Genomic DNA, 13,921 nt, shown 5'->3' with positions numbered 1-13,921 from the left:
GCTGCCAGCCATCCCACCGTCTGGTGTACCTGGGGCATACCCCCTCTTGCTATCGTCTATCGATATGGATACTGCGGGCTGTTTCGGAGACTCCCATGATCATCCACTCCTCGTCAGGTACCGATTCCAAGTACTCCTTTGCAGACGAGAGCAAACAGCCAGAAAGAACTGGCGGAAGGGTCGGTGCAAAGCTCGGACCCTCCCCTCCCACGCCCATTAAAATCCCTGGCAAAAGGATACGTACCGCGGGCTCCAGACAGTGGAAGTGGTCGCGTCCCCGCTGCGTTTCCCGGAATTCTGGGCACTGTGAACCCACCCGAGGTGCAGGATGCAGTTTGCGCCAGCGAGTGGACGGACCCTGTCAGGTGGCCCACCGTCCAGCACCCAAAGATGCCCAGTCCAGTGTCCACCGCCCACCGCACACGCCATTTTCCCATCCATATTAGTCTCCCCCCCCATAATCCTCCGCCGTCCCATCTGCCACCTGCCACTCTGCCGCTATCTAGGTCCGTCCCAGCCAACCTTCCCTTCTTCACCCACCGCCTCCCTCCCGAAACTCTCACACCGACACACACACACACACACACATACACATACACAACTACTACTGCTCGCCCGCATTCCCAAGAATCCCTTCGAACCGCTAGCAAACAAATACCTCCAACACCCTCACCATCTTCTACAAGCCCTCGATCCAATACTCCCGCCCTTGATATCATCGCGACCTCCCGGCGCATTCCATTCCTCGCTCGCCCTTTCTTCGTCGCAAAGTCGCGCACCAGAGCCAACCAGCCCTGTCGCAAACCCTCACCGACCTCCAACGCCCACAAACCAGAGAATCGCAACCAAGCGCGCATACCACCGCCAAGATGCTCATGCCATCCGCCCTCTCCTGCGACACGTCGCAGCCGCCCCTCACCCGCCTTCAAGCCGCAATGTTCGCCTCGCCTCCCGCCAGCCCTCCGTCGCTTTCTCACCAGGGCCCCTTTGGCAACATCTTCGACACCTGCCGCTCCCTCCAGGCCCTCCTCTCCACTCCTCAGCACCACCAGAACCACACCGTGACGCAGCAGCCATCGCCGCCGTCGCACCACCAGCTCCCGACTCCTCCCCTCGCCCACGCGCCGCCGCCTCTGAAGCTTCGCCTGCGCTCTCGCGCGAAGCCCGCGGCCGATGGCATCAATAGCGAGCACCTCCCGCGCAAGCGCATCGCCAAGCGCGCGCCGCCCCGCGGGGTGAACAAGCGCCGCCGCTCGTCCGATGACGACATGGGCCGCGAGGACGCCTTCATGACCGACTCCGACGTCGACAGTGATCTCGAGATCTCGTCGCAACAAGAACAGCTCCCGTCCGCGCCGTCAACGCCCAAGCGCGCGCGCATTGCGCCAGAGGTCGTGCCCCTCGGCCTCGAGCGCTCCGACTTTCACACACTACACCTCCTCAACGGCGAAGAGCCCACACCACATGGATCAAACGTCGAGGTCGAGGCCGACGGCGAGCCGTGGAGCGCAGAGGACGACAGGATACTGGTGGAGCTCGTGCTCGAGAAGCTCAAGCTCAGCAAGTCAGAGTGGCAGGACTGCGCGCGCAGTCTAGGAAAGGACCGCAACTGCCTATCGCGGAGGTGGAAGAGCCTGATGGTCCAGGGCGAGGTCGGCCTCAAGGGCCGCAGGAGTAGCCGACGAACCAAGCTCCACGGCACCTGGCGATGAGTCTCATCGCCGTCCATTCGTTTCTTGATTTCATTTGTCTGAGCATATCATTGGGTCAACTGTACCATATCGCATCTGGCAGACTAGAGAACCAGAATCTTGGGTAGCCCCGCATGTGGCTGGCATTTTTGCAACGGGCGCGCGTGTTTGATCTCGGGCTACGACTAGCTCTAGAGTTGTTTCTTTGTTTGCGCGACGTATCCAACGTCTACTAGGGCAGAAGCTTGAAAGAGCAAATACATCACCCTACAAAACATTACTCACTGATTGTGACCTTTACATCGTGCCTCTGACGCACTTTACAGCCTGAATCTCGTCTTGAACATGCATCTGCGTCCAAACACGCATGTGCGACGCTTGCGCAGGCAAACGGCTGTATGTGCGGCGCAACCTGTCCGGTCTCTACGAATTGACTTCCGCTGTCGCAGCTGTCAACGACGCCGTAGCGCGCCCGGCCGCTTGGACTGTCATCGGACGACGGCCCAGCCGTCCAGCCATCCGGGGGCGCACGCCAGACGCGACTGCCAGAGCTTCTGGCGCGTCGTCTGTTCTCCAGGGACCACTGGCATCGATATTCAGCCCCAGCCACCTCGACATGTGGGATGGCTGGGTTTTCCCGATGTGAGATGGGGGATCCATTCTGACTTGCAGCATGGGGGAGGGGGCGGCCTGCACAGCACACTATCGGGGAGAACCATTCCACGATGGGCGGCGGGTTCTCAAGCACGGACTTGCGGCGGCCAGCCGGATTTGGGAGGGAGGGCGACGATGGTCGACGGGGAGGACCCTCAAGATGCGAGTAAACGCTGCCCCGGCCTCCCCCCCGCCGTTCCTGGCCACCCCAGCTTTTCCAGCCTCTTGTTTTTTGTACGATTGAGGCTCTGTCTGACCACGACCAACCTCACGATCGCAAAGTGTACTAGCAGCTTCACACTTTTCAGATGAACAAACGGACGGGTTTGCTAGTAGACTTACACTGTATTCGGCTCACGAACCGGCTCACAGGGAAACCCCCAACAGCTCGCCTCTCTACGCTGTAAACCTGCCTGCGAAAGCACAAACCACGGGAAGCAAGGGATGGCTGGGGGCCCGATAGTGGTGGTGCGCGCTGAAACACTCCCTAACGGATGGGGGGTTGGTTTGTCGAAACGGGACACACCACCACCACCACGAACTCTTTGGGGGAGCTGAACGGGGTAGGGCCGCCTATCACTATCGCCGGGTGCCTGAGGCCAGGGCGAGGCTTCGCCTGAGGCCGAACCTAAGGTACCGGGCTGAACCTGGTGCCCATCGCTGAGATTGTGGGTGGGTTAGAGGGGCGATCGCTGAGAGCCGAGCCGGCAGACACCCTGTTGCCGTCCGTCCACTCAGGTGTAAGTGAACCCAACATCGTCCCTCTCTCTCTGTCTTGGACCACATGTCTCGTCAATTTCCATCCAACAGACCGGCGAAAAGGGCTGAGCCTCGGCAAGCAGTCTCCGTGGCCGAACGGACGTAAGATCGTGAGGTTTTTGCTTTTGAAATGGCTCTGTTTCTGCCCTTCCCTTTCTTGGTATGGGGCACATGCGACGATTGCCTCGAAAGGGGATAGCAGCGTGTCTCTGTGTGAAGGCGATCCGTCGGAGGAATAAAATAAAGCCGCACATCATGTAGTGTACGATCGTGCTGCTCTTTACATGGGCGCGCAGCGCTGGAAGAAGCCAGCAGCAGCAGCGCAGCCGCTGTCTGAGATGCAGCCTGGAGCCCTTCCTGGTCGACGATCCAAGGGATGGCCGAGACATGATTACGAGAAGCTGGAACACCGATTCCAATTACTCTGCGCCGAGGTCCTCTCCCTGTGATGGTGCCCCGTCGTTTTCGTGTGCCTACTAATTGTCATTCTCCTCGCAACGACGGGAATGATTGGGATTGGATTGCCGTGCATCTTGTACCACCCCCTTCCCGCTGTCACCGAGGCAGATGCGAGACAGCGTCCTTACCACCTTCACGTACGGCCTCAGCAGCCGCCGATTGTCTCACGCGATCGAAACCCATCGATACTGGTAAACTAGCAGGACCTAAAACGCGTCCTTGCATCTGAAATTCCGAGGGCTATGGAGCAAAAAAGGTAAAGACCGTCCCGGTATCCCCGATGCCTCTTGTTCTTTCATGCCATCTTAACTGCCACGCAATGCTGAGCTGTCATTCGTCGTCATGTCGTCATAGCAAACCGCAGTCCACTCGTCCTCCGACTGCGTAAACCCACTCAAAGCCAGAGCAAAAGTTTAGGTTTAGTCCTCGTACACCTCCTCGTACGTCTCCTCGTACTCCTCTCTGGCCTCCTCGAGGCGCTCGTGGTCGCTGCTGCTGGCGTCAGAGTCGTGGGCGGCGGCGAGAGCCTCCTCGTACTCCTCGCGGGCCTCCTGGACGTCCTCGCGGTCGCTGGAGGAGACGGAGTCGCCGTCGTTGTCGGTGGGAGGCAGGACGGCGGGGGGAGCGTCGTTGTAAGAGTTGTCCTGGTAGCCACCGTACTGCTGCTGCTGTTGAGCGGCGGCCTTGTGCTCATCGTCGGAGTCGTCTGCAGTTGGTTAGCACGGATTCAAGTGACAGGCATGAAGGCAACTCACCAAGGGCATTAGCGATCAACGCGCCACCAACAGCACCGACGGCGAGACCGCCGGCAGCACCGAGGAGCATGCCGCTGCTGCTGCTCTTCTTCTCCTTGTCCTTGGTCTCGCCGTACGGGTTCTGACCATGAGACTGGTCATAAGGAGCGCCGCCGTACTGGGGTTGACCGTACTGAGGCTGGCCGTACTGAGGCTGCTGGCCGTAGGGGGCGCCGCCGTACTGCTGGGGAGGTGCGGGGGAGCCGTAGCCGCCGTGGCCCTGGTCTCCGAAAGCTCTAGTGTCGGAGGGGGGGACGGGAGGGGGGGCGCCGTAGCTGGGGGTGCCGACCGGGCCGGTGGGGGGAGACGGGTGCTCCCACTGGGAGCGACCGGAGCTCTGGTCAACGTAGAACCATCTCTGGTAGCTGCAAGGAGGTCAGCGGCAACGCCCGGGAAATGGGGTCTTCGGGATGCGGCTCACTTGGAGTCCCACTGGCAGAGCCAGCCCTGGGAGACGGAAGGAGCGGCCATCGGGGGCGCGGACTGGGCAGCCGGAGGGGTGGGTTGGCCGTAACTGGGCTGGCTGCCGTAACCGGGTTGAGGCTGTGCCTGCGAGGGGTAAGGATAGTTGGAGGGAGGAGCGCCGTATTGCTGCTGCTGCGGGTGATCACCGTAGCTGCGGGAGCCTGGCCAAAGAAGCACGAGTCAGTAACCTTATCGAGACGACGACGACAGATCGATGGGATCTCGCTGACATCAAACGGGGTGTTTTGTAGGTGACGAGCAGGTAGTGAATGTCAATGGTAGCGAGGAAGACGAGAGGAGGACAAGAAATAGGACGGCTTGGGAGATGTTGAAATGTCCCTCTTGCAGGGAAGGCGGGAAGGGCTGGGTGACACGAGTGCGACTTACCAGTCTGCTCTTGGGGAGGTTGCTGCTGCTGCTGCTGTTGCTGCTGGGCGGCGGGCTTGTCGTCGGAGAAGGAGGTCTTGAGCTCCTCGAACTCCTTGGTGAGCTTCTTGAAGAAAGACATGGTTCCTTTCTTCGGTTCGCTTAAGTAATGGGGATACGGGAAGTTGTGAGTGGTGAAGGACGGATGAGGCGGCAGAGGCTGAGAAAGATCGAGGGGTAGCTGTCGCTGCGTAAGCCTCAGGTTTTCTGCAGTTTTTATGGGCGGTGAAGCAGAGAAGAGGAGATCTGTCGGAAACACGTCAAGGGCAAGAGGGGAGCGGGCGGTTACCTGTGATGCGTTGACAGCTCGTTGGTCCACGCGATGTTCGTCAAAAATCTTGGCCTCTTTGTACTGCGGCGGGCGTGGAGGGCCAGGTGGATGCCTCGCAGATGTGTGGAGGAGCACGATGGGTTCCCTCCCGGGGGCCGGAGCGATGGCTAGCGAGGCTGGCACCGCAGTCACGCAGTGCAGCGGACGACAGGCAGCTTGTGAAGAAGGAAAGCACCTCACAGACGGCTCGGGACAGGTGCGTCAGGCTGTGGGAGACACCTCAGAGGTCAGAGGTGAGATGGGATGAGGTACAGACGATTTGTGTATGGTCCGGGGTCTGGGTACCTTACCAGACGGGAAGGCACGAGGCACGGGCGGTGGTGAAGCTGGGGTGCCTGCCTCAGGTAGGTGAGGTCTGTTAAACGCGCATGCACATCACCAGAGTCTTTTTTCGCTGATGATTCATACCTAGCTAGAGTTTCTTTTCTTAGACTAACAGTGGCAACAGGTGCAGCCCAACGTGCCGTTACCCGGCTGCCTTGGGTTCCGTACCTTACCTATACAGAGATAACCAGTGAGGTCAACCAGCTACAACTCTTTAGCTGCCCTTGCCGTATCGTGTACGATACCTACGGTGAATGTTCGGGCGGGGAGCCAGGCGGCGTCTCTGCGCTAGTGGCCGTAGTGCCCGGGACAGGTGAACCGCAGAAAGTAAGGCAGGAACGTTGGAACGTCCAGTGATTGGCAGCTCTGGCTTCCCGGTCTGGTAGGGCAGGCACCGGCAGGGGTCCACAGGGTCCAAACGACGGGGACAGGGGCATCGATTTCAGAATTCAGACCCAGGGAGCTCCTTTGGGCTGCCCGCCCGCAAAACACCAAACAACAGCAACAGAGGCCTGACTCCTGAGCAGTCAAGGTTTGGGTGTGCCGTGTCAGCTGCGGTTCGAGCCTGGAAACCGGCTCTCAAAAAAGGACAAACATGAGACGTGCTTCAGCTGGTTCCCTGCAAGCCGTAGCCGCACCGGCGCTCCGCCCTGTCCGCTGCCTTCCCACCCGGCCGGTTTAAACATGGCGAGCGTGCCAAGAGCGGCCTAGTCTGCAGACTTGTGCTCGCCTTATCCACTAAACTGCCTAGTAATTGAGTTTCTACCTTATTACCTGTGGAGGCGTGCTAATTCACTGCGAATTGGGGAGCTAACCGCAATGGGGAAAAATATGACTCTCTGAAGAAAACTCACCGTCCGTGGCCCGCGGTCCGCGGCGGTGGCTGACTCTCTCTCGACCTTATCCGTACGTCTGCTCGTCGATGGCCATCTGCGCTCACCAGTGGTTCCATGCAGCGCGCGCCGTCCTTCATTCACAGCGCCGAGCCAAATGAGTGGGGGTGACCCGGCCTGCTGACAATGACCGATGACTGGCGCGAGGGCGCAGCCGGGGACAGAGAGAGGAGGAAGAAGAAAGGGTCAGATGTCTGGTGCGTTGTACGTCTGCAATTGGGTTGCGGCGATGATGAGAGATAAATACAGCACACGCCCGATCGTGGCTGGTCGTCGACTGAGACTCTGAACAGCCGCCTCTGCATCGTCGTCCAGGGTCAATGAAGCCACGAGCGAGGGGCGCCGCTCCAGGGGTCTCAGAGACCCCCAAAAAGCCTCCAACGGGCTGGGCAACGGGTCTCAAGACTCGTTGACGACCGCCCATTTGCTGCCAGAAGCATGCCGAGCTGAGGAGCTGCAGATAATCTAACGCTTTTGGAGTGGACGCGTAACTCCGCCAAGAGCAAAAAGATGGGCTCTTGGATGCCGACATATCCACCACCGCGGCGTCTTGAAGAAAAGCCAAGCAACACCGCAAAAGACCACATGGCATGGGATGGGATCGGTATGACCGTTTGCTGCCCATGTCGACCTTATCCCAAGCGCACAGCATCTTTTGCCGCAGCAGCACAATGAACAGAGATGCGCCACGGGGCTATGATTGTGAAATGCGACGCTGCATACAGTCTGTATTGTACGCCAAGGAAACTTACACAGACGCTCCTTGTTATGCGCTCCCCAAGACGTTTTGTCTGCCGTGCGAGCCCGGTATCCCGGCCGGCCCCCCGTCCCATTTCCTCTCGGCTCTGCCAGCGATCCTCGTCGTCTGGCATGACCATTGGTTCCCTATTCGGCGTTGCTTCTGCAGACCCGCGGCCCCGAGGGACCCCTTAGATGCGCAAAGACCCTTGAGCCACCTCGACGGCCCAGATTTGTGTGAGGCGTAGCCTTGGACAGAGACCAGTCTTTGAACGCGTACGGTATGATTTACGAACGCGTGTAAGGATACGGCAGAGCGACTCGCCGCAGCGCTGCCGCCAAAGGCTCGGCGTGGAAGGCGCGGAAACGGGGACTGGGGACCATTCACCTCGGCCGCACCGTAACGGGTATCCGTACACTAATAAGCAACTTTTCTCACGTTGTGACTGACTGACCGGCCGACCTATTTCCTTGCTGCCCTCCCATCCCGTCCGTCCTCCTTTTCCCCTGCATCCTGCATCTCTCTCTCCGTCGTGCTCGTTCTTTCCGTTTGCCTTACCTTACCCACCTTTCCCTTCGCGACCGCCTTATTTTTCCCTAAAACAGATACCCTCGCACTCTTGCGACCTTCATCACAACATCACCAACTTCACACCACTAATCACCACAAACAACCGCCATCATGTCTGGATACCCTCCTCCCGGTCAGCAGTAAGTATCGCGTCGCCCGCCTTCTGATCAAGTCGCAAACTGACACGCGCCTGCTAGGCCCTACTACGGCTCTCCTCCCCCTCCCGGCCAGCCTGGCTACGGCCCTCCTCCCGGCCAGCAGCCCGTAAGTTTACATCGCCCTCAAGAAGACGAAGGCTTGCTCACACCATCTCCAGATGTACTACCCTCCCCAGGGCCAGGCTCCCCCTCCCCAGGAGGAAAAGAAGGATGACAAGGGCTGTCTCTACGGCTGGTAAGCAAACACCCCCAAGTGCGGTCGCACATCGGTGACTGACACTGTCTCAACAGCATCGCCACTCTCTGCTGCTGCTGGCTCTGCGGAGAGACCTGCGAGTGCTGCCTGGAGTGCCTGACCTGCTGCTTCTAATCAACGCGCATAATACCGATGCACGAGTGCGACAACAAGAGATTCCCCCGAACGCGACCACGGCCTTGCTACTCTTTGGTTCGGAAACGGATGGACGGATGGTAGATGGACGGATCGCCAAAGGAACCCGCATAGCTTCTTTAGCCCTCGGACAGACCAGACGATGAATTCGATGTTTCTTCGAACCGCACTCATTCTCCCGGAAAGCCCAGGCATCGTGCGTCAAGTGTGACGGACGGCGACCCACGGCATTCTGATGCACATTATCATTTTTTTTTTTTTTTGTCTCACGATTACCCACATTGGCGATTGCGTTTCGCATATTTCCCCTTGTCGATTTCTGGACGAGTACTTTCGTAGCAAGCTCACGGGTGCCAACACTCGAGAGCAGATAATACAATTAGTAGTCCATCAAGGATCTGGTGTCTTGGAGATTGTGTGAGCATAGCTGTGATGCATAACAAGTGTCTGAGTGTGTTTGCTGTGATGCGTGTTGTGCCAAGTGTTTCGCCGCGTCAAACCACCTGAATACCTCACTGTACCTTTGGAGAAAGGGTATCGAGGCAGCAGTGACTTCTTTTTCCTCCCCTCCCGTCGTCGATAGATGTGCCAAAACTAGAAAACATTCCCAAAGAGCCTCGTCGCCGCATCGCCTAGGCCTTGGTGTCCTTCGGGGCCATGAGCTGGACGAATTCCTGGTCTGTTCATTTCGCGAATTGCACGTCAGCCGCAATCCTCCGAAGGGTGTGCTATATTTAGTCTAGGAAATTTGGGTGGGGGCGGGGAGGGGAATAGCGAGATGCGGCCGTCGGCAGAGCAGCGGAGAGCAGCAGTAGCGCAGGGCAATTTTGCTTGCTGCTGCTGCTGCTGCTGAAGCGTGGTCGTGCAGCGTTGCAGCGCAACCCGAGTCGACCGCTGGGGATGAAGCTTACAGTCAATGGAACCGTTGCCGTCCAGATCGGCGTGCCTGATCATCTCCTCAATCTCCTCGTCGGTGGCGCGCTGGCCGAGAGAGAGCAGCACCTGGCGCAGCTCTGACGGCGAGACGGAGCCGCTGTTGTCCTTGTCGAACACCTTGAAGGCGGCGGTGAGCTCTCTGTTGGGGTCCGCGGCCTTGCTCGACGTCGCGGGGGCCTCGCTCATCAGGTCGAGAAATTCTAGCAGCTGTCAATCGCCAGTTCGTTCGTACGTGACATCGGGCCCTACCGTCGAGGCTGATGTCGCCCTTGCCCTTGGGGTCGACTTCCCTCATGAGCTCCTTGACCTCTTCGATGCTGGGGTTGAGGCCCAGGGACTTCATGGCGATGCGAAACTCCTCGGCATCGATGCCGCCTGGTCACGAGGCCGTGTCAGTGTGTATTGTGTCGAGGGAGGTGCGTGTTGGGACTAACCGGTGTTATCGCGGTCCTGTCCATCGGGGGCACGTTAGCACTAGACTGATGTTCGTCCCAAGAAACCAGGGTCTCTGTAATGCGATCGCCGTGGCTCGAGGCAGGGTTGGGGGTTCGTGGACATACCCATACGGAAAAGACTGCCTTGTAGTCCTTGACTTGCTCCTCGGTAAGGTTGTGGCGCGCCTGCATGAAGACGACGGGTTAGAGGCCGTCAATCTCGTGGATATCGGAAACACAGCAGCAGCTCTATCTGAAGCTGGCGGTGCGAAAGGAGGGGCAAGTAGCGACGCACCATTTTTAATTTGGTGAGTTCTGCGGGCGTGAAAAGAGCGTCAGAGCAATTGATTCGGGCGTGCGCGGTGTCGGGTTATGGGATCGTTCGTCCGGTTCGAGCTGTATCGCGGTCGCTGGGATCGTCAAGTGTTTGTTGTTGACGCTGGGAAGGGGATGGATTGCAAGATTGGAGGGGAAAGGGAGGAAAACATGAGGTGAGGACCCCTCGGCTTGCCTCAGCCTGATTGACTGATTGGATTCACTACCACTACGTGCCTAGTTTTACGAGCCACCACTAGCTAGACCTTGTCGATTGCCTTGTGCTGCCGATGTCCGCGCCCCAGCTCGACTAGAGCTCCAGCCCAGCCCAAGCCAAATGCTCGTCCAGCTGTGTAAAGTGTGCCTTGTTTGTGAATTTGTCCCGCTAGCAGAGAGCCTGGCTGGGGAGGCCAGTAATGGTGCAGCACTGCAACGCCGTCGCAAGAGTCAAGAATCAATCACCCACGCAATTCTCCTGATGGGCAGTGGTCCCTGCAGTCTGGTCGTCGTCGGTCTCTCTTCTTATGAAGTGTCCCTCCTCCAGACTTCCCCTCACTCTGCCCAACCCAGCCCGCTTCTGACGGATCACCGCCAGCATGTGAGCGATGGTATGACGCCAGGCGGCCCTACGGCTCTCTTCCTGGGCTTAGCGCGTGCTCGCCTTTGGGGACTGAAGGATGAGGGTCTTGGCGGCAGAGCCAGATTCCGCCCGCGGACCTGCAAGCGTACGCGGCCGCATCCACATGGCGCCAGTCGAGGCGACCACCTCACCTTGCCGTCCAGCCCTGAACGCTGTCGGTCTGCCAAACGGTTCGCTATCGCTATTCCACTGGTCGACGGCGGGCAGACACGATGGGAGGGATTCCCGCCTCCCGCTCCTGCACTGCGGGCTGGGCATTTTCGTCCCTTCTTTTTCCTCCGGGAGCCCTGCTGCGGGAGACAGAACTGACAACCGTTCGGGCTTGGCAGGCCACGAACAGGGCCCTACGGCCCTATCCATGTTGATGTTGCCTCTGATGGTCCGGGTTGCGGGCGTTTGGAGGAGCCCGCGCTGTGTTTGATACCCAAGTTAAGCTCGCATGTCCTTTGGTACTTGAGCAGCAAGTACCTCTTCCTGCTTGATGATCTGCAGCTGCTTGTATGGAAGAGGCATGTTAGCCCAATTTGACCGCGTGAGGCTCCGGCCCTCTTTGCGTCATTTATCAAGTGAAGCTGGAGTCTGCTGCGCTGTCCACAAGGCCCAGAACCGAACGGCGACGGCTTCCCTGAGGCTGTAGACAATACGCGGGATGGATATGGACGTCTCTCTCTTGCAGAAATGTCACTGTGCAAAAACGGGAGCTTCGTATCGAAATGCTGAAGCACTGCACAAACATGGCCCGTCTGGTGCAACTGGAACCGAGCATTCCGCTGCCGCCCCTCCTTCCCCTTCTCCCCCTTCAAACCCCACCACTCCAGCATCAAAGACGTCTCATCCTGGGCTGCCTCTGAAGCCGCAGCCCCTCCAAACCAGCTTAAGCCCCAAGCGCCTGTAGCTGCCGCCCTCAGGTACCCGGCGGCTCCTCTCGCAGCCAGCTGACGGCGCCCCTCACCTCAGCTCAGCTCTCTCACCTGTGACCTCACCTCCATTGGGCCCCTCCCGGACCTCAACCCCACCGCATGCAACCTCTTGAACACTCCGTTATTAACGACACTTGGTCTTTGGTGCCGCTCCCGGTCTTGCGCATCTCCAGATCACATTGCAGAAGCCGTCTCCCGTCTTGAACCTCGGGGCTTCCAGAGCAACAGCAGCTTCTACTCACCCAGGCGGGTTTTTACCCCTCCCCCGCCTTTCCGGGACCAGCCACTCACATCATTCCAGGGACCTGTAAAGCAGCAACCTCCACAGTAAACAAAGCAACAGCCTGTCATCAAGCACCATCACAAAGCAGACATGTCGGGCTACCCTGGACAGTACGGCTACGGCGGCGGCGGCCATGACGGAGGCTACGGTGGAGGCTACGGAGGCGGCGGCGGCGGCTACCAGCCTCCCTCGGGCCCGCCCCCTTCTCACCACGGCGGTCACCACGGCGGCTACGGCGGAGGCTACGACCGTCCTCCTCCCGGCCCCCCGCAGGGCTACGGCAACTATCACGAGCAGCCTCCCAACCCAAACCCCGGCAGCAGCTACATGGGCAGGTACGCCCCCCCTTCTCACCCTCCCCCTCCAGGCTTGGATGTCTACGGCTACCCCGTGAACTCCCATGGTGACCAAGGAAGGCCCCGTAAGTTGACCCTAAGCTATCATGCCGGGCCGAGCTAACACGCCGCAGACATGCCCACCGTCAACTCCAACGACTGGGCGCACGGCAACAGAGGCGCGCCCCCTCCCCCTCCCACCGGCGTGCAGCAGTTCGGCCACGGCGCCCCCGAGGGCTATGGCTTCCAGTACTCCACCTGCCAGGGCAAGAGGAAAGCCCTGCTCATCGGCATCAACTACTTTGGCCAGGACGGCGAGCTCCGCGGCTGCATCAACGACGTCAAGAACGTCTCCGCCTTCCTCGTCGAGCGCTACGGCTACAAGCGCGAGGACATGGTCGTCCTCACCGACGACCAGCGCGAGCCCATGGGCCAGCCCACCAAGCAGAACATCCTCCGCGCGATGCACTGGCTCGTCCAGGGCGCCCAGCCCAACGACTCGCTCTTCTTCCACTACTCGGGCCACGGCGGCCAGACCGAGGACATTGACGGCGACGAGGACGACGGCTACGACGAGGTCATCTACCCGGTCGACTTTAAGGAGGCCGGCCACATTGTCGACGACGAGATGCACCACATCATGGTCAAGCCCCTGCAGCCCGGCGTGCGGCTGACGGCCATCTTCGACTCGTGCCACTCCGGATCCGCGCTCGACCTGCCGTACATCTACTCCACCAAGGGCGTCCTCAAGGAGCCCAACCTGGCCAAGGAGGCGGGCCAGGGTCTGCTTAGCGCCTTCCAGGCGTACACGGCCGGCGACCTCGGCGGTGTCGCGAGTTCCATCTTCAGCTTCGGCAAGCGCGCCATCGCCGGCGACGACGCCTACGAGCGCACCAAGGAGACCCGCACGTCGCCTGCCGACGTCATCATGTGGTCCGGCAGCAAGGACAGCCAGACTTCGTGAGTGCTTCCAGTGCTGTGTCATTTTGGAGATAATTAACTTGAGCAGCGCCGACGCCAACATCGCGAACCAGGCCACCGGCGCCATGTCCTACGCCTTCATTTCTGCCCTCAAGGCGAACCCCCAGCAGAGCTACGTCCAGCTCCTCAACAGCATCCGTGACGTGCTCGAGGAGAAGTACACGCAGTTGCCCCAGCTCTCCAGCAGTCACCCCATTGGTGAGTCCCTCTAGCTTTGTGTCGAGACTGCTTTGGCTAACCCCCTTAGACACGGATATTCTGTACGTCATGTAAACGTACTCGTGCGTATGATCGATTCTGGGACACGGGAGTACACAAAATAGGTTAATCATAGCAATAAGAATGGCATCCATTGATTCTTGAAATGCAATCCTGGTCTTGGGGTATCGATCCTACAGCTCCTGATTCAACACGCGTGCCACC

At 59.3% G+C, this 13,921-nt stretch overlaps 5 protein-coding genes across 5 annotated transcripts; 3 read left to right on the top strand and 2 right to left on the bottom strand.

Annotated features, from left to right (window-relative positions):
- Window positions 1-869: 869 nt before the first annotated feature.
- CGCA056_v001079 (uncharacterized protein) lies at window positions 870-1,712 on the top strand (the record flags this gene model as incomplete). Its single annotated transcript, XM_037316340.1, has 1 exon — window positions 870-1,712. One exon carries the CDS (start codon window positions 870-872, stop codon window positions 1,710-1,712), a length of 843 nt encoding a protein of 280 aa, XP_037184937.1.
- Window positions 1,713-3,982: 2,270 nt separating this feature from the next.
- CGCA056_v001078 (uncharacterized protein) lies at window positions 3,983-5,330 on the bottom strand (the record flags this gene model as incomplete). Its single annotated transcript, XM_037316339.1, has 4 exons — window positions 3,983-4,269; window positions 4,319-4,722; window positions 4,779-4,983; window positions 5,210-5,330. The coding sequence occupies 4 exons, from the start codon at window positions 5,328-5,330 to the stop codon at window positions 3,983-3,985; spliced, it is 1,017 nt and encodes a 338-aa protein (XP_037184938.1).
- Window positions 5,331-9,286: 3,956 nt separating this feature from the next.
- On the bottom strand, window positions 9,287-10,216 carry CALM (Calmodulin; the record flags this gene model as incomplete). Its single annotated transcript, XM_037316338.1, has 5 exons — window positions 9,287-9,333; window positions 9,566-9,790; window positions 9,840-9,965; window positions 10,025-10,040; window positions 10,151-10,216. The coding sequence occupies 5 exons, from the start codon at window positions 10,214-10,216 to the stop codon at window positions 9,287-9,289; spliced, it is 480 nt and encodes a 159-aa protein (XP_037184935.1).
- Window positions 10,217-11,628: 1,412 nt separating this feature from the next.
- On the top strand, window positions 11,629-12,230 carry CGCA056_v001076 (uncharacterized protein; the record flags this gene model as incomplete). The annotated part of the gene is made up of 2 exons (XM_037316337.1): window positions 11,629-11,853; window positions 11,937-12,230. 2 exons carry the CDS (start codon window positions 11,629-11,631, stop codon window positions 12,228-12,230), a joined length of 519 nt encoding a protein of 172 aa, XP_037184936.1.
- Window positions 12,231-12,272: 42 nt separating this feature from the next.
- Window positions 12,273-13,771, top strand: casA-1 (Metacaspase-1; the record flags this gene model as incomplete). The annotated part of the gene is made up of 4 exons (XM_037316336.1): window positions 12,273-12,603; window positions 12,652-13,477; window positions 13,527-13,696; window positions 13,746-13,771. The coding sequence occupies 4 exons, from the start codon at window positions 12,273-12,275 to the stop codon at window positions 13,769-13,771; spliced, it is 1,353 nt and encodes a 450-aa protein (XP_037184933.1).
- Between the last annotated feature and the right edge of the window lie 150 nt (window positions 13,772-13,921).

This window comes from Colletotrichum aenigma (genome assembly GCF_013390185.1).
Source record: "Colletotrichum aenigma strain Cg56 chromosome Unknown KSG_Cg56_contig01, whole genome shotgun sequence".
Taxonomy (NCBI): domain Eukaryota; kingdom Fungi; phylum Ascomycota; class Sordariomycetes; order Glomerellales; family Glomerellaceae; genus Colletotrichum; species Colletotrichum aenigma.
This window is presented reverse-complemented; position numbering and strand designations above follow the sequence as displayed.